This window comes from Polyodon spathula, chromosome 27 (genome assembly GCF_017654505.1).
Source record: "Polyodon spathula isolate WHYD16114869_AA chromosome 27, ASM1765450v1, whole genome shotgun sequence".
NCBI lineage: Eukaryota > Metazoa > Chordata > Actinopteri > Acipenseriformes > Polyodontidae > Polyodon > Polyodon spathula.
The window spans coordinates 8,055,644-8,079,287 of record NC_054560.1 but is presented as its reverse complement, the minus strand read 5'-3'; the positions used below and the strand labels follow the sequence as shown (position 1 = coordinate 8,079,287).

Genomic DNA, 23,644 nt, shown 5'->3' with positions numbered 1-23,644 from the left:
TCCTCGAAGTCCATGTCCACGCTGCCCTCGCTGGACACGCTGCTGTTGCTGTAGCTGCGGCTCGACTTTCGGTTGGGCAGCCAGTGGTAGGGGCCGCGGGAGTCACGCCGAGCCTTCCTGCGCAGGCGCTTCTGCTGCATCAGCAGCTGCAGTCGCTCCACCTTGCAGCGCGTGGCGCGGTTCTCTGTCTGACGCAAGCGGTCGCCTGAAATAAAGGTGGACAAAAAAAAAAAAAAACGCTGTCAAGCAATGCAATTCTACTTACTATCTTCCCCAATCTTAGAACCCCTCTCCCCCCCCTCTTGCTCACCACCATGACATCACATCCTGAGTCATGTGCTTTTGTCAGAAGGGGTGTTTTTTTTTCTTCTTTTTATCAGGTCGGTTTGTTTGCTGTCAAATATTTAAAACCAGGAATGGTCCTTGAGATTCTTATAACGTGACTGTTCAAGGGCAGAGTAGACAAGACCCTGATGGACAGAGAAACTCTGCAAAGCCCGACACCATTAAATAAACAGGGCTGCAGAAAGAGGCATTCTTACTGAGCGTTTGTTCTTGGGCAAAATGATATAGAGGAAGCCCTCAGATTAAACAAGAGAGCTCTTCAAAGCTGCTAAGGCAGCTTATAAAACAACAACGAGAAACACACTGCAAGCTTAAATCCCTTTTTATTTTTAGATGGATTTATTTATGTATTTGATTTCCTTGCCAGAAGCCTGTTAGTCTGCTGTTCTAGCCTCAGGGAGGTGGAATTAAATAATCAAATAGAGCAGGAATATTAACTGCACACACACACAATCTATCTCACTCACTCACACAAACACAAACACACGCACCAAGCTCTTAACTGGGATCGATGGCAAATTAAAAAGTCCTATTGATCGAACCCGAGCCCCTGTGCAGCCATCCATCTCCGAGGGCAAGGTTGATTCTACTGGCTTTCAATAGAAAACGCAAGCGAATGGAAATATGGAACGGGAGAGCAAGCCTCTCATTGCTGCTGTGCCACGGCTCTCTCTGAGCACTGGTACTGCTCCCGGGAGACTTCTACTACAGTCAAGAGCACCGGGCTGGATCCACCGCACAAGACAACATAAAGCAGCGCAGTGCCATGCAGTTCAACACTGTACGCAATTTAAGAGATTTGTGCAGGACACAAGCAGAGAGAGAGAGAGATGCTGTTTACAGGGATTTCCAGAAGCCACTTAGAATCAGAGGTAACTCGGCGACACGTTTTAACTAAAACTACCCCTCTTCTCTTTCAGCGCTGCCTTACTGAGCACCCACAGCAGCACGCACCGATCACTTCGCAAATTATAGCCTTTCGAGATCGAAGCTCAGAGAACCAAGAACTCTGAAACACACGAGGCATGCTTCACCCCACCTCTGTCTCTTATTAAAGGTGGTATTGATTTTTATTTGATTAAACTTGTGGCAGTTCAAGCCAAATCAGCACAAGTTTAATCACATGAAAAATCAATACTGCATTAATAAAAGAAACTGGGAAAAAAAAAAAAAAAAAAAAACCCTGGGTCGTGCTGTTGACACAGTGATAAAATAACACTGTGTCCACCTTGCTGAATGGATTACAAAATAGCTGGTAATACATATCATATACACACACACAACCATACAGGTGTATACCTGCAGACATATCTACACGCATGTGTTATGTATTTAGGTTTTATTAATTGAAAGCAATTGTGCCTCGACCATGGGATTAAAGTCACCTTCTTTGAGGACTTTTGTCCCATTAAAAAAACGTAGTAGTTTATACAACGGTGACACTGGATCCTATCCCCTCCCCCTCCCCTTCTGTGTGGAAATCTGTTGTGCAGCCAAGCCTTTGTTCATGTCCAATCCTGCCTCCCTCTCCCCTGTCCTGTGCTTGCTGCAACCCAGCTCTGGCCTCACTGTTATTTGAAAACGTTTTTGTGGGAGTCGGGGGTGGTGGGGGGCACTCCTGTCCTCCCTCATGCATCTCCACGCAAAAGAAATAAAAACAGCAAAAACGGTTTGACAGCGACACAAGCACAAGAGACGAGCAGCAACGCCAAAGCGTCTGTACTGATAACTGCAGAAGATCCAGCCTCTTGCTTGATATTACTAGCTTTGTCAGTTTTCCACAAGGCTGTCAATATACACCACTAATAAAGAGTAAGGCATGGGATACTGACAGCACACTGACAATAGCCCTGTTTTGGTAAACGGCGACTGGGAGCTGTTTTTAGACAGGCTTATTTTTACAGCCCTCAAATCTTTAAAAGCCTCAGCAGCTACGGGCCTCAAGCAGGAGAGCGAACAAAAGGGGAGGTTAAGTAAACTCCAAAGGTGAACCCTCCCCCCCCCCTCCCCTCCCCCGCTCATACTGATCAACGGCTACTGCTCTGCGGCTGGACCCACCTACACAGCCCCTAGCACCCCCAAACACGAGAAAGAAAGAAAGAAAGAAAGAAAGAAAGAAAGAAAGAAAGAAAGAAAGAAAGAAAGAAAGAAAGAAAGAAAGAAAGGCAGGCAACACAGCGTAGGTCAGGCTGTCAGTGCTAATCTAATGCCTGCTGTCTGCAAGCGTGGGCGAGAGAGAGAGAAAGAGAGAGAGAGAGAGAGAGAGAGAGCAGACATATGCAAATAGCAGGATCCTCAGATTTCTGCTGGCTCTTGCAACCACAACTATTACACTATTGGGGGGGGGGGGGGTTAGAAAGAAAAGCAAGCAGAGAAGCAACCCCACTCCCTCCACCTCTTCCCACGTCAACAATGGTTTTATAGCCAAGGTAATCTCTCAACCTGCTGTAGCCAAAAGCATGCAATACAGTGTGGCGATAGGAATCCCTGACCCAGAACATCAGCACAGAGACGGAGGATCTGAAAAATCAGTAGAGCTTTCCCCTATCCCCCCTCTTCTCCCCCGGAGGTCTCTCTCTGGCTCAGTGAATGCTGCCTTCACTTTCATTTTGTGTCACATCCTTCTCCTAACATTAAAAATAAAGAGAGACCATTCCTAGATTTTGGCGACCAGTGGGGGAGATTCGCCACACACAAGCCCTGTTCGAGGCTCATTGTCAGCTGATTGAAAGCCCCTTTAATGCTCTTGTGCAATGCCTGCTGAGCTCCTACTGTCGCGCACAAAGTGTGAGCTCAAACCTGGGAATAAAGAGAGGGAGCCGAAGAGCCGGGCAGGCTGGGTGCAGTAACTCAGAGCCCTGCCCCGCTGCACCACTCTGCAGCCTTTTCACGTTAACAGCAGCTGCTTTCGGTAATAATAGCGTTCTTATAGTTTCCACTAGCCATCGCTACCAGCTGCTTTTGGAGCCTCTAATTAACCCTGGATTACCCAGTATGACAATACAACAACCCTCCCCCATACTCTTTAGTGATATTCTTCTTTTGAATAAGCATGGTAAATGCATGGTAGAAGCATTCGCTTTCAATGCCTAAAATGGGCCCCTAAGTAGTCTTGTACAATATGCAAAAGCACAGCCTGGAGAGATCTGAAACTGTCACGTCAGAGCTGGCTGGCAGGAAGAGAACAAGAAATACTTTTTAATTTTTTTTTTACACTGTCAATTTCCTTCTTTGGTCAATGGCAACAAGAACTGAAACACCACACACCCTATGCAAAAAAAAAAAAAACCCAAAAAACTATTTTCTTAGAATTTTCCACAACTTGAAATACAGGCTGGTTTCAAAGGGTAGCTGCTCTGTGCTTGCAATTTCAAATGGCTCGAAATAGCAGTTAAAGTTCAATTTAAAACAATTAGTATTTGTATTATTATTACTTACAAATCTTTCTCTGACCTATTTTGGGTCTATTTTGTGCATGAGCTGAAGCGCTCTTAGTAAAGCGATTCATGGGAAATATATCGTGCACTTCTGTTGCGTTTCCAGCATCCCCTTGTATAAGCGATGGCAAATCAAACATCACCATTCAGCATCTGCCAGTCACGATACAGTTTCGTATAAAGCTTTTTAAGAAACTCAAGATATGCCAATCCTCCTTCCACCCCGCACCAATTATAACCCTAACTTGACAGACCGAGAGAGACAGACAGAAGTCCGCCTGCCTGCCCAGTAAATTTCTTTAGTCATCCATTTTTAAATTAGCAGCTGCAAGGGCCTCTGAAAACCCCTCTTCAGCTCTAATCTGCTGAACTAAAGCCTGCGACTTCTGACGCTCACAACGGGCTTGCTCGCTCACACTGTGCTGGGAGACTAAACAAACAAAGGGATAAGGGGAGAGGCGGGGGCAAGTATTTATGAATTCCACAGTTTCGCAACCACTCCCTTCCCTTCCTCGCACAAACAAAATGAAATGCCCCTCTCTCACCCCTGCCACCCCCCTACACGCACACACTGCTTCCCAATTCATGATCGCATTTTGTGTCACTCTGGGTTACAGCTAACCCTAGTTTGAAAAGGAACTAAAGAAAAAAAAAACAAACAACTTGTGCAAAACTGGAAGGCTGAAGACTAAAGTATATTAGTGGGAGGGTTAAAAACAGCGGCCCACTGTCTGAAACACACATCGAAAAGGTTAATGCATTTTAGAGGAAATGTCAATAAATCTGTAGGCAGCTGGATACAGAAGTGGAATTTTATGAATGGGAGCTCAGAGCAGGGTTATTTCTCTTGCCCTCCCCCCCCCCAAAATACAATGCACATTCTCTCCCGGCTTCCTTTCTTTTTGGATAACTCTTTTCTATTTAAAGCAGCAAGGAACACAGAGTGCTACTGAGGGCCCGGCAGTTTGGAAAGATGCAACATGTTTTACAGATGAGGTTAGAGATTTGGACCGGAAAAAGAGTAGGCCGTCCCATTGACTGGACTGTTTCGGATAGAAAAAAAAAAAAAAAAAAAAGAGGCATGAATTACTTAAAGTGTGTGGATCTTGTTTGTCTTTTTGTTGTTGTTGCCAAAAAGAAAGAACAAAGTAGAGATTCAGCACACGCAGTGAGAAAGGCAGACGCAGCATCGTACAGCGTTCTGCATTTTTGGAGCACATCCGTTAATTAACCCTTTCACATCTTGAGCAGAGAAAAAAAAAAAACTGGGATTTTACACACAGGAAATAAGCAGACATCTTTTCCCCTGCCTTTAATGCCATCGCCATCACCTTCACGTGTCAACACCCGTGCCTGGCAACTAACACTGACTAACAACGATGTGAAACTAAATTTGCCTTCCCATTCTCTCCCAATTAACAGTTTAGATCAAGGTCATCTAGTTTCTGTTTGAACTCTGGTATCAGAGCGAACAATCTCTTTTCCTCTCCTTTTAATCTCGAGAGTGTGACAGATCGAGCCTGTTCTCCAGAAAACACCTTCACCCTCGACAAGGCAAACAAAGCAAGGCCTAGCGGTGCAGCGTGTCAACTGAAGCCTGACAGAACAGGCCTGTAGAGTTAGTGCCGCATTCCCAAGGTGGTGCTGCCCCCTCCCCCCACACAGACAGCCCACCCCGCCATACCCAACCCCCCTCTACAGAACCTCGAGCAGACTCTCCAGCTGGTTCAGCTCCTAAATTACAATCCACGTACAGTGCCTGAATTTAACTGCATTTGCCACTGTATGCAAATCCCTTTTAAACCAGTGCCCTGTCATTAACAATCACTACATCCAGCAGGAATTACAGTGAAAAGAGATTCGGCACTATCTGAATGATTACGTTTTCACCAGCCACACACACACACACACAGAGCCTCTTTCCCTTAATTACAACCCTGTTGTAATGTCTTTGCTTGCACATACATCCAGATTCACTCCTTATATGTGTAATCAACATCATTTAATTTATTTTATTTTTGTTTTACAAAGGAACACGGAATCACTGTGTGTAACTCAAGCCACGTGAATTAACAAGGGGTGAATTCAAAGTCTTACTTCAGAACTCAGAGGAAGTGCGCAAGATATTCATGGTTTATTCCTGTAGTGTTCCATTGGGAATTCATAATGAATTAGGTGGCCATTACCTTAACAACAACAACAACAACAACGATGGTGTGTGACTCACCGCTGGGCTTGCACATGCGGATCTGGTTCTGGCACTGCAAGGGGTGCAGGCTGGGCTTGCTGGCGCTGGGCACTGAGGTAGCTTTGGCAGAGAGGCTTGCGGAGAGGCTGGCTCCCCCGGTGGCAGGGGGAGAGGGAGGGGGGGAGGGCGCAGGCGAGGCAGGGCTGCACTGGGTCTGGCAGCGGAGCTGGGTGAGAGAGGGGGGCACGCCCTGGTAGTGCCGAGTGGCGCTCAGGAGGTCGTTGAGGATCTGCAGGATGGTGCCAATGTCTCGCCGTGGCCGACCGGTGCTGTCCTGACAGTTGGGGTGCAAAGTGCCTGAGAGAGGAGAGAGATCATCCATAACTATTAAAAGACTCACTAGTGTGCAAATACATGCAAATAGGAGAATCCTCAGATTTCTTCTGGCTCTTGCAACCACAGCTATTACACTAGTGGCGGGGGGGTGGGGTGGGGGGGCTCAGTTTCAGAGAGGGGTTTTCAGTGGGGTTTCGGGTCAGAGAATGGGGGTTATGAGGTTCTGGTTTGTCGTACCTGAGAAAGTTCCTGAGAAGACCCCTGGAGCGTGGTTGACGAAGCTCTCGATGATGGCGCCAGGTTTGCGGGACCGCCCCGGGCTGGTAGTGCTACTGGTGCTTCTGGAGGACTCAGCCTGAGAGAGAGACAGAGAGAGAGAGAGAGAGAGAGAGAGAGAGAGAGAGAGAGAGAGAGAGAGACAGAGGGGATTAGGGTCCTGTCTGTGAAATACATGTCTGACTGTCCTGAAGACTGTATTGCTCCCCGGGACAATGGCCCTGTTGGGGAGGAGTGCCTCTGGAGGGGGTCCAGGACTTTGGAGCGTCTGTTACTGGGCGGCTGAAATTCTAGATTTCGAGATCAATAGCTGATAATGAAAGTGAAAGCTGACACACAGAGGTGCTGTTATTTAAAACCGGGGACAGGCTAGGGCAGGCGGGACTGTAACAAGAAGACAATAGGGTGGGGCTGCTGATAAATACATTCAGAGGCACAGAGAGTATACTGTGGACTGTGCCGTCGGCTTCACACAAAAGGAAATGTAAAAAGCTGGTGTGTGTAAGAGACACAACACACATTTTCAAAGTGGCCACCTTTGTTTTAATCACTGACTACAGAGGGCTGTTTATACACCAGAAGCAAACAAAATGGTATGGCTTATTTTTTTTCCCCTGTTACGTTACGAGACATTAAAAACACATACATAAAGAAATGGAATAGAGGCGCTACCTTGGTTTTTTGTTTGCTGCTTCGCGCAGTCGTCTCTGGGCAGGGGCTGGCTGCCGTGGCACAGGCGGGGGTCTCGCCCGTGTTCTGTGACCGGAACATGCCCGCAGAAAGCGGGGAGGGCCGGGCGGGGGGGCAGTAGAGGGGGGCCGCGGCTGGAGCAGAGCTGGGGGCCACCGTCTGTCTGGCGCTGGCTGGGGCTGCAGTTGCAGTAGAGGGGGCAGGGTGTGGGTGAGGGTGCGAGTGGTGGGGGTGATGCCCGGTCCTGGGGTGCTGCCCGCTGCTGGGCCCTGACGTGGATACTCCACTCTCCCTCGCGATGACGTGGCGATGCTGCACTTGCTGCTGAGCCCCGGACTGCTGCGCAGCCAGCTGCAGCTGCACGAACATCATGTGATCGCCCACGCGCAGAGCCAGGGTCAGGGGCGACCGTCCCGACAGGAAGTCACTGACCTGCGAAACAGCAAGGAGAGGTCAGCACAAGAGCGCTCCGTTTCAAACCGGTTTCACCACATTACTCATCGCTTTCATACAAAATGAGTCACTTTTTCTGAGAGCTCAATCGGATATAGATCTCACAGCCGAAAAACTAGAAAGACGGGCTTGAGCAGATATACGATGAGGAGGGTGTTCTATTCAGCGCAGGGGCTGCCTTACATGGACTCTATGCATCAGTAATTGGGCTGTGCTGTGGGATTCTTTATCACAGCTGCAAGGCAAAGCAGACCCTTCCAGGTGGCTGGCTAGCATTTCACCGAGTTTGGAAGCCCTCCTTCCTTTTACAGGAGATGGGAGGGCGATAAAGCCTGAACTTAGCAGTCATTCAGAATGCACACAAAGAGTGCCCTTCTCCATGGCTCCCTGCCTGGAAACTAGGGCATGGTTCCCCCTTGCACACATTAAACCGATTGTTCTGACACTGCAAGCATAAAAAAGCCTTCCTATTTCAGGAGAATCTGAATGGAAAGAGGCCACATTCAGTCACCAACAGAGGCCAATGCTGGCGCACACAAGCAGTTGCTATGATAAGGTAGCCTATCTAAAATGTAATTTGCATGCCAAAACGATCAACTAACCACCAAACCGGCTATATTTAACCCCCTTAACCCTAGACTATTTGATAAAGTGCTATCAATCTGCAAATCTTGGCTACCAGCCTTCCAGGGCAGTGAGGTAGCCCAGACAGAGTGCTTGAGGTCTGTAGTCCTGTGACCTGGCGTTAACCTCACAGATTCATGCATGGCCTCTCTCCCTCTCCCTCTCCCCCCCCCTCCCCTCTCTCTGGTATTTGTATTGATCCTCTCCTCTGTGACCTTTCCGAGTCATTGGTGCGCAGCTGTGTAAACGACCCCCGGAAACTGAAATACCCAACACTGGTTAGGGGGCGCAGCTGGAAACAAGTTTCCCTTAACTTATTTTTATTATTTAATAAAAAAAAAGGGGGGGGGGTCCTTTCCTGCCACCCCCAACCCACGAGATAAACAGATAAAACAAAACCTACAAGAAAAACAAAAAGCCACAATACTTTGTTCCTGCACTGCCAATCTATAACGCTCCAACCACATATGATTTAGCTACTCTGTGTAAATGCCCATTGCAAGGGATCACTTCAAACAGCTCCCACTCCCACCCCCTTGCCCTCACGGTGAGAACACCCAGGGAAACTCCTTCCTAAAAGGTCACCTGTTATTCATTAAGGCAGTCGGACACATTGGGGGCCAGCAATAGGCAGGAGAGAGGAGGGCTCATCAACTTTCATGATTAACCTTTTATTACAAAGGGGGTCTCTTGTTACATGGGCGTCTTGATGGTGTCAGTTGAGGTTACAATATGCAAACACACATACCGCTCTCACACACACTGCAACGCCTACAATGCAAGGTATAGGGCTCTCTCCAAACCAGTCCCAGACCAGAGTGATCTCAGCGTTAATCTGGGGGCTGGGTTGGGTTTAAACTTTACACACTGCAGCCTACCTCTCCCATGACTAGCGCAGATGATTCAACCCAACGCCCCTCCACAGTATGAATGCAATCCATACTAGAAAACTTGCGGGGTATCTAGAACATGTCATAGCGGTTTATCACAGCGAACAATCCCATGTGTGACGGAGATGCGAACTCCTGCTTCGAATAATGATTTTTGGTTTTGTTTTCTGGTAAGGGAAATGGTCACATGGAACATCTCCGATTTTCGTCTTGTAACGCAGAGCAGCTATCAGACAGCAACTGAATAAATGTTAAGAAGGTTACTTCAAAATCGCTTCCGATTTGTAGAAACGTGGATCCTTGCTACTTTATTTCACTGGGACGAAATGCTCTGAAAATGTCGACACATGAAAATGAAACAATTGATACTGGAGATACATACTATACTGTCAAAGGTTGTGTTAAATAATTTAAGAACCCACAGAATCGCCTTCATTTCGAAATGTGCACCAGTGTCTCAGGTCCTCTAGAAACAGCCCCAATGCAATCCCCCCTTTAAGGTCCATTTATTTTTGTGAAAATGCTACATTAAAAGCTGTATTGACTGAATGATCCCTTTAATGAGAATATCCTGGCAGGTGAGCAAGAAGCAGCAGCGAGGAGGACTTTACTGTTAACCCTAAAAACAAAAAAAACAAATCTGAGTGCAAATTTGTTTCATCAGGCTTCTAAGTCCTCTTGAACACATGCATAAATGTGTGCATTTATATACCCCCTGGAGGTACAAGCAAACTGCAAACTGCACTCCAAAATAATCAGTCATTCGTGACAGCGCAACTCAAAAGGGAATAAAATGCTCAGCCCATCTGCCCTGAGATGCTAAGCCTACCTACTGCAACGATGCAGCCCCACTGCAACCTCCCATCTCCCCTCCTCTTAACAGAAACACATTCCAGGCACATCCTCCAGCGAAAATGCCGGTAACCGACCAGCAGTCAGTTGGAGCCATTGTCTCCCTCGCCTCCTCCTTATCTACTGCTCACAGCCATACAAAAGGGGTGTGCTTGGGACCCCTGTTAAAGGGGCTGTGTATTCGTAAAGATTTATACAGCCCCTTACCAGCTTTAAATCTAGTCATTTATTCATGAATCCATAAGCAACACAAGCTAACCAGACCCATACAATGCATCATCCCTCGTGGAGGTAAACCTGTGAGGCTGTACACTACTGGAGCCAATAGCCCCCCCCCCCCCTGACCCCACCCCCCACCCCCCCCCCCCCCCCCCCCCCCCCCTTCTTTCCACCTAGTCTGAAAAAAAAAAAAAAAAAAAATTCTTAATTTTCTCAAACCTCCCCCTCCAGCAGCTGCCACCTCTGAAATCTCTCTGAAACCCAGGAATAGATCTTTAAGCCTTTCTTAAAACACAAAAGAAGGAAAAAGACCAGAGAGATGTCCTAAAAAGAAACATATATATTAAATCTGTATATTAGATGCTGATGAAGAATCTTTGTTTATTGCTTACTGAAGACTTGTTACAGATGTTTTTCTACCTAGCAGTCTGCAATGCCCGTCTCGTTTCTCACCCCCTCCCCTCCTGTGTACTAGGACTAGAGGTTTGATTTAGACATTTTTTCCCTGCACAGAGGCTGCCTCCTGTTAGCCTGTGGGATAACGCTGAAAGCCTCTCCATGCTGGGTACCCACCCGCACTGCCAGCCTGCCTGTGAATAAAGCTGCAGTGCAGCCAAGGAGCAGGGAAGGAGGAGGTGCTGGGGCGCGGGGAGGGGGGAGCGCTGCAGTCATGAAATATTCAGCGAGAACGCGCTGCAGGCTTTTCAAACTTCACACAGTTGACAGTTTTATTTATTGGGGTCCCTGTGGTTCAAGAAACTCATTTGCAGGCATTCTACCTTTCCAGAGAGAGAGAGAGAGAGAGAGAGAGAGAGAGAGAGAGAGAGAGTGAGAGAGCAGTGTGCAACATTCAACAAACACAAAAGGAAGGGTGGGTGGAGGGGGAGGAGTGGGGGTAGAATAGGTGGTCTCAACTATCACTGCACTGAAAGAAAAAAAAAATGCCTTGATTATAGATTGGGCTTCACAGCGAGGGCTGAATGAACCCAACCCCTTTGTCTATTCTCTACACCCTTCCCTTTACGGTCCTAAGTTCGTCCTAAAGTGGCCTAAATAAGAACAGATTGGAAAGATGTACAAACACAGCGGCTCCTGTGCTAATTGGCTCCATTAGGCACTCTCTTGCCCTCTTGTTTCCAGACCCCCACCCCCTCCATCCTAGTCACGATGCCAAACACTTAAGCCACAAAAGCCACCGGCGAATCAAAAGGCCGGCAGTCACGATTCATCTAGCCTTAGCCCCCCCTCTCCCTTCCATCACCCCCACACTCCGACACAAAGAACACCACCAGCTCCACATATAGGCACCTTGAGATCGGCAGCTGCTGCACAAACACAGAAATACATTAAAGCACACAAAACGTATCCCAGGGGAGAGAGAAGGCACTCTAGCTTCAGTGCTCCACGCATAGAAAAGCTGCAAAAATAATAAAAGAATAAAACAGGGGCTGCATGCATGATCGTCGGCTCTTTGCTCGTGCGAGGTCAATACGATTCGCTTTGCTTAAGCAAGCGTGTGTCTGTGTGTGCATGTGCGTGCCTGAGCCTAACAAACAGCGAGGTTAGTTTAACAGCACAGCTGAAATTCCATGCGAGACAGAGAAGAATCCGACCCGTCCGTCATGTTTGTGGAATAAACACAAAGGAAGTGAAACGCAGATCACCAGCAACAGTCCTGGAACGGAATCCATTTTGACTCACTCATTTTCCCTTTCCCTTTGTAAGAAAGATGTGCAAATTACACATGGGAGGAAAAACGCCTTTCAGATTTCTAAAAGGGCTTCAACAGCTCTATTTTGCAGCAGGGGAGGGACGTGGTCAAGGTGTTCATTAGGCCGAGATGAGACTCACCGGGCGCGCCGTGTTCTCACAGCTGTGCAGTGCTAGTGACTCAGCGGCCCTATTCTCTACTTTGGCTGTGCGAATAGTCTTAAATAAAGGAGGTGACACATTCCTCTTATTAGCGCCCTTGTAGTCAGCTAAAAATATTCAGGCTCAAAAAATAAACTTGCACATGAATACTAAAATAGCCAAGGCTATAAACTGCTCGGTTCTGAAATGCCAGAGTGCTCTTGGAGGCTCAAGGCTGGAATTTGTATTCTACCTGGGATTTAATTAAATGCGCCTTGTGCTTGTGTGTGGGGCTGTGTGTCATTTATATATATATACACACACACACACACACACACACACACATTCCTCCTACGACCCCCACAGTGCCTCTCCTGCATTGATTATCAGGAGATTCTTTCCAATCCCAAGACTTCCAACTTGCGTCGCAGATGAGGTCAGAGTTGCAGGAAAGTGCGTCCCATTTTGTATTTATAGCACGGCATGTGGAAGGAGTTTGTGCGCAGCGGGACTGAAATAGCAAGGATCAGAGGAGTAGCAGCACTTAACATAAATAAGAGAAATACAAGAGAAATCCCAGCTTGCAGCATCAGTTCTACCATACTATCTAAAGAATGTGCTGACCAATAAACCAAAAACAGCAAAGTCAATCACTGATCCACTGCCTAGACACATACCCTCCCCTTGGTGCTGGGCAGCCCTGACTCACACCATTACCCCACCGTTATTTTCCCTTCTGGCAGCTCATAGTACAGTACAACCTGTTCTTTCTGTTCACAGAAGTCTGGATGACTCACAATGACAATCACATGCTGCATTCCTAACATGTTCCGATAATTACATTAGCACACAGAGGAACAGCGTGCTCTCCCTGCTCCTATCCTACCCTTAACGCCAGTCCGATCCTCGTAACAGGATCAAGAAGGTCAGGTGTAAGGAATGTCCACCGATGCACCCAGTTTTCCTTACTCAGTTTTCGATGAGAACTTATTGCTTGTGGAAATTCAGAACGAGTATTTGCAAACAGCCCCTCAGATTGCTTCTAGAGTCAGGCCTGCACTGGACCCGCCCTGAAGGGCTTGAGCTGGGAATACAAGAATCTTGTAAAGGGTTCCTCGATTACCTTTAACACTACCCCACATACAACCGGGGTACAGGCAGACCAATACAACATGCCAAGCAAATCTCAAAGCTAATCCACCACTTAAAACAAACACCGAAACAACCAATTCCTGCTCTTTTTTTTTTTTTTTACCCTTGAGCCATTTCAGCTGTAAATCAATGTGCTTTGCTTGTTTAAATAAATGCAACAGCAAACAAAAAAGCTGATGGGGGGGGGGGGCTTTTAGCAGTGGATTAAAGCATTCTTTCTTCATCCCCAGTTAATGTTTGCGCTCCCGAGTGGAGAAACACAGCAGGTGGGTCCCCGGTGTGTTTGCATCTCAGAGGCTACAATAAGGGAAAGCCAGGGGGGTTTATTTTATACAGATCCAGCGGTCAGACAGCTGCCAGTGCAAATAAACCACACAATATTTCAGATAAGATGAACACTTCCAAGCACCTTGCCGCTCTCCTGCATTGCACAATGAGCTCTATGTTTAAACGCAGTTTAAAACTGGTACAGCCCTGCACCGAGACTTTAAAGCGATGACTCAATCAGATAAAACCCAGGTCAGCAATTCAAATGTGACTAGGTATGAACACACACGACTCCTATTGTGTTACAGATTCACGAAGCATGGGTCTGTGACACATTCTGCGCAGAATTATATTAAGAATACATTCAAACACCTAATGTTTTTTGTACACTAAACCAACCTGTATCTAGCTATGCAAAACTACAGAAGCCCTAACTATACACGGTGCCCAGAACAGCCTACAGTTCTTACTCATTCCAAATGTTTGAATAGAGGTCTTGCAGAGAAAGCGAAGAGTGAGAATCGCATATGAGTAATCCAAGGTATAGCTCCACTTACAGCTGGGTTTTGAAATGACAGGCCAAGACAGTCATCTAACATGATATAACTTAGAACTAGGAGTCATCATTTTAAAAACTCAACTAACGAAGGCAATAACATACAATTCGTAGCCTAGCCTACGTCACCCGCACTGCCCTCTGCTATACCTAAAGCTAACCCCTTTATTGCCAACCCTACCTGCTGGTAGCTTCAGGGTACACAGCATCATTATGCATGCTTGGCGGGGCTGTGTGAAACAATGGGCTTTGTTTTCTTTATCTTGTGGAGAGCTCGTCAAGCAGATCTGCACTATGAATGAGAGCAGGGACAGACTGACACCACTGCAGCCCTGCTCTGATCTCTCACAGCAACGGCAGGATTTCCAGGTTAAAGATTTCTGCAGGAAGCCAGCGAGCCTGGGGGGGCTGGAGCTCAGCTTATCAACTCCGTTTGCAGCAGCAGCAGATTCTTTTATTCATTTATTTGTTTTGTTTGTGACTTTAAAAGTTTGTGACTTTTTTTTTCTGGTCCGCACGGAGCAGTATATATCCTGTATCATAGGATCATGCATCCTATATCCTAGCCCCTTTCATTCATTCATTTAAGTGGTTATACTCATGTTCCACCTGTACTGGAAATAAATATATATATAACATTTGACAGAGGGGGCTGTGCTTGCAACCTACAAGAATGACTTATTTGATCAAGCGAAGTCCCCAATGCCCCATCAATGATAACAATAACAATAATAATATTCTAAATAAATGTAGGGTACATGATTTTAGCAGGACACATTTATATAATATTTGTATCACCTTCTGGATTCAAAGCTGTTTTTTTTTTTTTTTACCACTTTGCAAAAGTGGGTGTTAAAGTTAAGTGTTAAAATCAGTTATGCGAAAAGTGAGTCACCTGTGACTAAATAAAAATAATAAGACAGTGTGAAATAATTTACCGAAACCTAATAGGATCCCGTAAATGCAAATCGCAAACCAAGATTACTGTGATGAAGTTTAGTTTTAATTTCATTGGTTTTTCACAGCTGTGAGCCGAATTCTCGGTTCCCGCTCGGATTCTTCGCTGTGGTCACCTGGAACTTCTGAAATGAGCCTAAAGGAAGCTGCACAAAATCTAACCCGTTTCCTTCTTTCCACACTAGGACAGCTGGTCCTGTTTTGGGTGTGCGTTTATATTTGGAGACCCTATACAACACTATAAAACAAAAGCTGGTCCTGCTTCCTTCTACCTAATCACTTCCTGTTAATGACATAGAATTATAAAAAAATGTTTAAAAAAGACTTGGTTTTCACTTCTTTAAACTCCAATTGACTTCAAAGCCGAACACAGAATGGTTTAAAAAGCCAAAACCAGGTCATGTGTAAGGAAACCACTAAGTACAGCTGCTTGTGTTTTTTTATTTAAATAATTAAAACTCAAAACAGAAGGTTACCCTTGAAAACGCAGGTTGGAGTTGGGCCAGGAAAGCTAATCGCCTAGAACCGCACAACACTGTTCATGTACAGATGACTGCCATTCATCTTTAAAGGTTCCTGACGCATTTCCTCAGTGGTGAGGATTCCATTGGGATGATGTCAAGGGCGGGCTGGCAAGCCAAAAAGGAAAGTAGACAGGTCCGAATAACGATGTGACTACTACACCTGCGACCCCCCCCCCCCCCCCCCCCCCCCCCCCCCCCCCCACCCCCCCAAAAAAAAAAAAAAAAAAGTTGGGTCGTCGCTGGGGGCCCCTCTTGGAGAACTGAACAGAGAACTGGTTTCCTGTAACCGGCGTGGTGTAACAGCAAATCCCCTATAAACACACAAAGGATTATTTATCTTATTAGAACCACCAGCGTTTCAGGGCGGGGTTGAATTAATAGGTCTTACATCCATCACCGAATAAGTAGTTTATAAACTAGGTCACGTGTTAAATATATAACAAAGTGTTGGCATAGCTAGAACTCTGAAGTTAGAGAATGTTTTTTTTGTGTTTGTTTTTGTTTTAAACTGAAATGAAAAATGAACGCACAGATGTTGCCATGAGACCGTCGGGAGCTAATTAAAATATACCCCCCTTTGACAAACTAAGGCTTCTACCGCGTTAAAAGGGACAGGCAGATTACAACTAAAGTAATGTACCGCATATTGCGTGCACCCTCTCCTTCATAACCGCCCCAATGCAAATTCCACTGACGCGCTGTTTTTTTGTTTGTTTGTTTGTTTGTTTGTTTTTGTTTTTTTTGGGCCAAACACTCAGCTTCAATGAATCATCTTCCCTCATCACTTAAACATTCCCTTAGCATATTGCACAGAATAAAAAGCCTCTCTTCCCCAGCCTCTTCTGAAACGCAAAACGAGATGCATACAGCTGTGTGGTGTACCCAGAGCCTTCAACCGCTGGTTTACTTACTCTTGATTGTATTCAATGATTAAAAATATCAAATTAAACTCAACACGTACACTTACCTGAGTTTCTGTTAAGCTTTCCAGCGCCTGCATCACGGACTGTTCGGGTCTTGATGCTTGGGACTTGACGGAGCAAAGGAAGAAGACAATGAAGTCATTAATAACGTTGGCTGACTTCCTTCTCTGATGCACAAATCTGTCTGTAGGACACTTTGAAAACTGCACTGCTTTGACAGATCTGGTTACAAAGGTGTACCAGTATTGCCTGGTAACTGACAGCTGTTAACTGTGCGAAATTAAAACCTATACCATTGTGCTGTTTGATATGAGCTCTGCAAGACTTCAATCCCCACCCCCACCCCCCTTGGCTAAGGATAAGTGTCAGGGGTTGAGCTTCGTGAGCATTACAGGGTCCTGGTTCAGTAACAGAAGACAGCTGTGAATGTGACTGGCATTGCACACGCTACACCGGGGCTGTGTGTATTAATGCAGAGAGAATGCTCACCATGAGGCCCGCTTCCACTGTTGGGACGAGTGTTAACTTGCTACCATCCGTTATGCCAAAGTCTTGAAGCTTTCCTGAACTCAGCCGCCTTAGGGAGAAATACAAGTAATTCAAAATTATAATTAGTATTTTTACAAAGCAAAAATGAAGTACCGCGTGCAAACAAGTGCGCAACTACTTTTCTTGGTAGTGTCTGCATTTTTTATTTTTTATTTTTTCTAAATAGAGCACGATGTTCTTAGACAGCTGTTGACCCGGTGTCTCTCTACCGAGGGCTGAAAAAAAAGGAAGACATTTCTAAAAATAGCTTGCTTTAGTTTAGCCACCTAAGGGCTGAGAGACAACCATCACTGCATGCATGAGAAAATACATGTAAACCACTCAACGTGTGCTCTGTAACCCCTCGCCAATTATTAGTCAAAAGGGCTGTACTGGTTAACAGAAGAAAAAGACCTTGCAAGGCCAACGGAAAAAGCCACACACTCGCTCCACCGCAGCGCTATTCACAGTGAGTAAGATCGTGGCATTTAAAAGAAGAACGACTGTATGAGGGGTTTCGCTTTCACAACACCTTACAATCGAGTTACTTACACGCAGCGCACGAAACGACAGTACGCTGCAGATTATTATTCATGTCGCACCTTGAGCTCCACGGATACAGTTACCGTTTTATGTTATAACCGGACCGCCATGCTGTGTTTTGTTTTATGCATTAGGCCCTATTTGTTTTAAGTACGCACCCCTCTTCTAAACTAGAGGACTGGCTGTGCCGCTCTCCTCAGCCCTGAAGCACGAAGCAGGCCTGCCTGTATTCCGCTTCACCCCCACAGAACAAAGAGCCTTAGCTTGAGGGCAGCTACTTGGAAAGTGTTTTAAAATAAGTTGTGATTTGGAGGTGAGAACGGCAGGGGGCAATTACAATCGCCTTTCTTTAGAAGGATCTGAATACAGCGGTTATTCGGGGTCATCCTGGTTCACAAAGCGCCCCCCCCGCGTCTTTTTCTTTGTGTTGCGAATAATAACAATAAAAAAAAAGTTTTCAATTGGCCTATGCTATTACTGTACACCCCTGCTGTGCTGTCGATCGTGAACCTGTAATCGTAAAAGCCAGCTCTTAGGAATAGCCACCTTTTGAGCGATTAGGCAAATGAAAGCGAGTGTGCTAACTGTCCAATGTATTGGTTAGCGCTATTGTAATGTAAAGGTGGGAGAGGGTGTAGGGCTTTTTTTTGCACGACTATTTATATATATATTTTAACCGTCATTTTTTTTATTTTTAGTTTTTTTTACATGAAAGTCTGTTTCGATATTGTCAGCGCATTCTCACACTAGTAAGCACAGGTCGCATCTCCAGCAGTCCCTCTGCAATCTTGCTGCTCTGCACTGAGGCCAGTGAGGGGGGTGGCGATAAGGGTTGACTGCGCTCCGCTCCAGTCCTCGCCCCCTCATCACCACCTCGTCACCCTAACCTTTGCATTGCAGCGCAATATGCATGTACGGCTGTAGATCTGTTCTATAACGTTGCCCCCTTATTACTAACGGAAAACCCAATACTTTTCCGCTCTAGAGTATAACAAACCCCCAATCCATACAAAGACAGTGCAACAAAGAATGCATCTGTTTCATACACAATTGTGTACTCTATCACAACCGATATTGCAAACAAACCCTTGCACGGTATATCTCATGCATGATTGCATTGTTATCCCGAGACCTACACAACACAGAAAGCTCGTATAACAAGCAAGCTAGCAATATATAACAAGTGCAGTACATGCATGCATGCTACTGGTAATAATAATAGTTTCACTCACGTTTCTTTGTGCAGGAGTGCGAGTCTTTCTTTCGGGACTTTGAATCTCTGCGATAATCGCTTGTTGAGTCCTTCTACCGTCTCCTCTAAAGGGACGGTCAGTTCGAAGCGGGTCCCGGTAGTGGTGTGGATGTACAAATTCATGGGCGGCTCGTTTGGGATGGCCTCACAGGCGGTGGCTCCCCGGCTGCTGCAGCTCCTGGTGCTGGGGTGCTGGTCCATTCGCTGACCTGGGTTCAAGAGGGAGAAGGGTCGCGGTCAGAGGGGAAGGTAGGGAGGTCGCAAAATAAAAATAAAAAAAAAAATCGAAAGATCCACAGTGATTGTTTTGTAATTTTATGTAGGGAAAAAAATCAGGATATCTGTTCTTTTTCGGGATATATCTGTTCATATGTAGCACCTTTTCGAGTCCCCCTTTCGTTTGTAGGTCAGTCTCTTTCTTGTGAATCGTACGTCCAGACCAGACATAAAACTATAGATGCGACAAGGGTAGCACGGATTCCTTCAGAAGAGCGAGCCCCTGATAACGCAATTGCACAATCCGTATTTCAGATTTAAAAGAAGAAAATAAAAGCTGTATGTTTTGAATGGGTGGTGAGGGGGTTTAAAACGTCTGGAGATGTAAGCCTGTTTTTTTTATTTTTAACAGCCTGCGATCAGGTCTATGAGGGTCGCTGTTGCTCTCCGCCGCGTCCCCGCAGCTGATGCAGCTCCAACGCAAAGTCAACAACCAAAAAAATGTAACAAAGTCTCGGCGTTCGGCTTGGGTAATCCAAGCCTATAAACGCAGACCGAACGCTGAGACCCTGAGCTCGACCTATCAGCGGACACTCTGAAACACTCACGTGGCGGTCCGACACCGCCCCCCTCCTTTAACAGCGCAATCTTTGTCACCAACAGCCAATCGGCTTCCAGGAGGGCGAGGCTAAAACCAGGGGATGCGTGTAGTCTCCGCCCACTTGAGGCAATTTCGGGTCATTCATAATGTATGAGAATCACAAACGGCTGTCCGAGAACAAGTGCGATCGCCCTTGATGTGTTTTAGATGTGTATTATTTTCGATTTAAATAAAGAAAACACCACAAGCGAACTCATTTACATAGCTCTCTTCCTAAGTCGGGGAATTACCAATGCGTGTATATATTTGTAATTACATTGTCTGCTTTTAGTTTTTTTTTTTTTTTTGGCGCAGCTGTAGCATATGCATTTATTAATTTATACTATAACAGTGTAGCGCTAGCTCAGTTTGGCTGGGATCAGAAAGGAACACTAAAACAAACAAACAAAAAAAACCTTATGCGATTGCACTGCTTCACTCTATTGCTTTGCCGTGCTATGCAATTTATCCTGACGCCAGCATTTTATATTTGTGGTGAATTATTAAAAGCCTCCTCCTCGGCTCCGAGTCTTCTGGAAATAGCCGGTTAATGAGTCCTGTACTCCCGCGTCGCTGTACAGCTTGCCGTGCCCAGGCTAGCGATTACCAGCCTTGTTAAAATTCGGACATTGTGGTTCTAGTTTATAAATAGCACCCACGCATTTTAAAAGGTCGGCGTTATAAAACGTGAGGGTTCGTTTTTCCTGACAATACCAATGTACTGGCACGATGCATGCTGCTGGAGAGTGGCTTACAAATGTAGATAAAATAGCACACATCTGTCTCTAGTCCTCCTGGTTTACTCTCTCAACCAGAGCTCCCCCTAGTGATTATTTATTGTATTAAAGGTTTATGCATGGGTCCAGTTGCAAAATATATTGTAATTATAATTATTATTACTTGTATTAGTAGGGTTAGTAGTAGTATTGTACTTTGAGTCACGCAACAACTACAACAATATATATATATATATATATATATATATATATATATATATATATATATATATATATATATATAGATAGATAGATAGATAGATAGATAGATAGATAGATAGATAGATACACACACACAAAGCAAATTATAGGGAGTGAGTGAGCCACCTATGTTGACTATTTCAATGAAGTTTAGTTTCCACTGTTTACACAAGCTCAGTTAAATGTACTTGATTTCAATCGTTCAACTCACATTGCTATTGCACAGCCTCGTACGTTTACACCACACAAACATCAGAGGAAGCTCAGCCACTCGCCCAGCCAGGTGTGCACATTCTGAATACAGACAACGGGCACAACAAAGGCAAAACAAGCGATCCAGCTTGTCCTAGCAACCAACCTGTACACCGTGCCTCACCAATTACAACGCAGTGTGTCACCACTGAAACACAAGGCAGCAGCAGGACAATGCAGGCTTATATTTTGCAGTGACTTGGCAGTTCAGTGCAACGATCTGCACATCGAATGACTGTATGGCTACAGTGTTTCGCAGTCTAAACGGCCGCGGTTCTTACTTCTGTGCCGGCACAGGCAGTACACACCCGGGCAGTGAATGAAGACACAGCGAGCGAATTACAGAACGACGCGCTCGCCCTCTGGTGGCTTACAGTGGGATCGCTGCGTGATCTTCCTTATGCTTGGAGTGTCAGGGGAATGGGCACACCTCTGAGGTCTCGTTGAACTCTCACAGGTTTACTGAGGTATTACCAGAAGCAATTAGAAGGGAACATCGCATCCTCATCAGATAAAGCTGTAAGAATCTTCAGATGTTAGTACTGATGCATTCCGAGCAGCAAAAGCGGTTTACAAGTACTATACAATACACGTGTGCTGAATACACAGGGCTATTCTGAAGAATGTTGGCCCACTAGACTAAGATCTTTGTCATAATGCGATTTTTAAAGCTACAGCATCGCTTAGGCTTAAAAAAAAAACACTATATATAAACCCTAAACGTTTTAAAAACGTTTAAAGAGTCCAATGCAACGGTAGATGGAGAGAACATGCAAAAGTTGTTGTCAGTCGAAAGAAGTGCAGATATGCCCCATACCAAGTCACTAATCTGCTCGTGGTTGCATGCACCTGGAGAGACACCTGTTAATAACACGCACGGGACATGTCCTGTTTAGGTACAGAAACGCATCCTCGCGTACACAAGGCAACGCGTCGCTTTGGAGCGCAGCCCCACCTGAAATTCAGTCTTTCAACATAATGTACAGCACACTGTCAGTCATTAGCCAATGTGCAATTTGGGACGATCGCGATGACGGGTGACGAACGGCAGTACTCTTACAAAACATCTTACAAGAAGGCTGCCACCATTGCGTAATAGACAATCCCGCTCAGACCGGTCACTGCATTCCCTCCCCTCGGCAGTGTGTTTCAGTTGGTCTAAGTAAAGGATACACCGTGAGCTTCACAAGTCTCCTTGCTTGGACTTTCCCAGCCTTATAGACTCATCACAGTACAAACCGTTAGTAATCATGGCTGTCTTCTTAAACATGGCTGGGAGTGCTGCGTGGTGACACACAATTATACGGGTGGGGTGAGGGCACCGACTCACGCAGACTGGCCCATTGGTGTAGTTAAGAGCTTAGCGGTCCGAAGCAGCTGAGACGGGAGCGCCTATATGATGTTAATTATCCTTTATCGTTTTCAGTGACTCACACACTTTAAGATTATATGGTGACAAAACTGTGACTTGGACAAAAAACAAAAACAAATAAACACTCAATAAAGTTACAAAAATGCCAACTAGGAGATTCTATAAGCATTGATTCTCATAGCCCTTATACCTCACATTACATTAAATATTTCCATTAAACATCTCATAGCATCGTTTTATATGCAATTCATATTATTATTATTATTATTATTATTATTATTATTATTATTATTATTATTATTATAAACACGGTCTCTAATAATAGAATACATTGGCTTGTTTGCATTCATGAATGCAGTGCAAAAAACAGTAAATCTTAAACATAAGACCATTTTTTTTTTTTTTTTTTTTAGCGTTTTTTTTTGAATTACAGGAAACATTCTGCATTTCCCAATTTCGCAAGAACAAATATTAGCAGAAGCACATTGTGTACTCGGAAAGGCGTCACTAAAATGTCAAGGTATTTCCTTCAATCCTGGGAGCGATTACATCACGTCATAACAACACGGCTTTCTACTGCACTGACTCGGTTATGAGTCCAATAGGTGCTTATTTCACAAAGCAAATCCTCGTACTGCGTGCATTTAGCTCGTTAACACACTGCAAACCTTAAAGAAAGCCAGGGAGAAGAGAAACCGTTATTTTGCATTACAGTGTGGTATGCAGGCTGCCTCAATATGCGAGCTTTTATATGTACATGTTACATGTATCTGATAACAATATACTTGACAGCATACCATGAATTAACAAGATGGTTCGGTTCTTGATGGCTTCGTATTTTTGCATAATGGTTACCAGTAAAACCAGTAGTATGAACTGGCTATAACTTGTGACCAGTAGACCTAACTGAAACCAGGTATAAAATGGGAACCCAAAGTAGGTACTGTCTGGTACCGACTGGCAGGGTTGTAGCGTTCGTCTTAGTCACAAATCTAATAACATGCATTATAATAATGAATTAATTTGAACAGGTTCGGCACCACAGCAGTATAGCACTGGGAAGCTGGTTAATTCACCAGGAGGGGCGTTTTATTTAAGTTTTCTGTTCTTGTCTTAAAGAGTGACTGTACATATAAAATGTTACTAATTGCACTCACCCAGTTTAAAGAACACGTATAACACCTCGTAAACACCGAGGCTTGTGTAAAGGATTCCACTTAGTTATTAGAGTAGAAATGTGTTGTTAAAAAAAGTTTGTAAATATAAATCCTCGCTGTCGCCGTTAGTCCCGTATTCCCGAGTTTATGATGTCACCACAAATCCA

General features: G+C 45.2%; 1 protein-coding gene across 1 annotated transcript; it reads right to left on the bottom strand.

Moving 5' to 3' along the window:
* Positions 1-2: 2 nt before the first annotated feature.
* LOC121301200 (midnolin-like) lies at positions 3-23,644 on the bottom strand (the record flags this gene model as incomplete). Its single annotated transcript, XM_041230344.1, has 8 exons — positions 23,478-23,644; positions 18,844-19,072; positions 17,030-17,117; positions 16,585-16,647; positions 7,255-7,704; positions 6,544-6,661; positions 6,010-6,327; positions 3-205 (listed from the first exon to the last, which is right to left on the bottom strand). Coding segments are annotated over exons 2-8 (1,461 nt in total), but the record flags the coding sequence as incomplete, so codon positions are not given.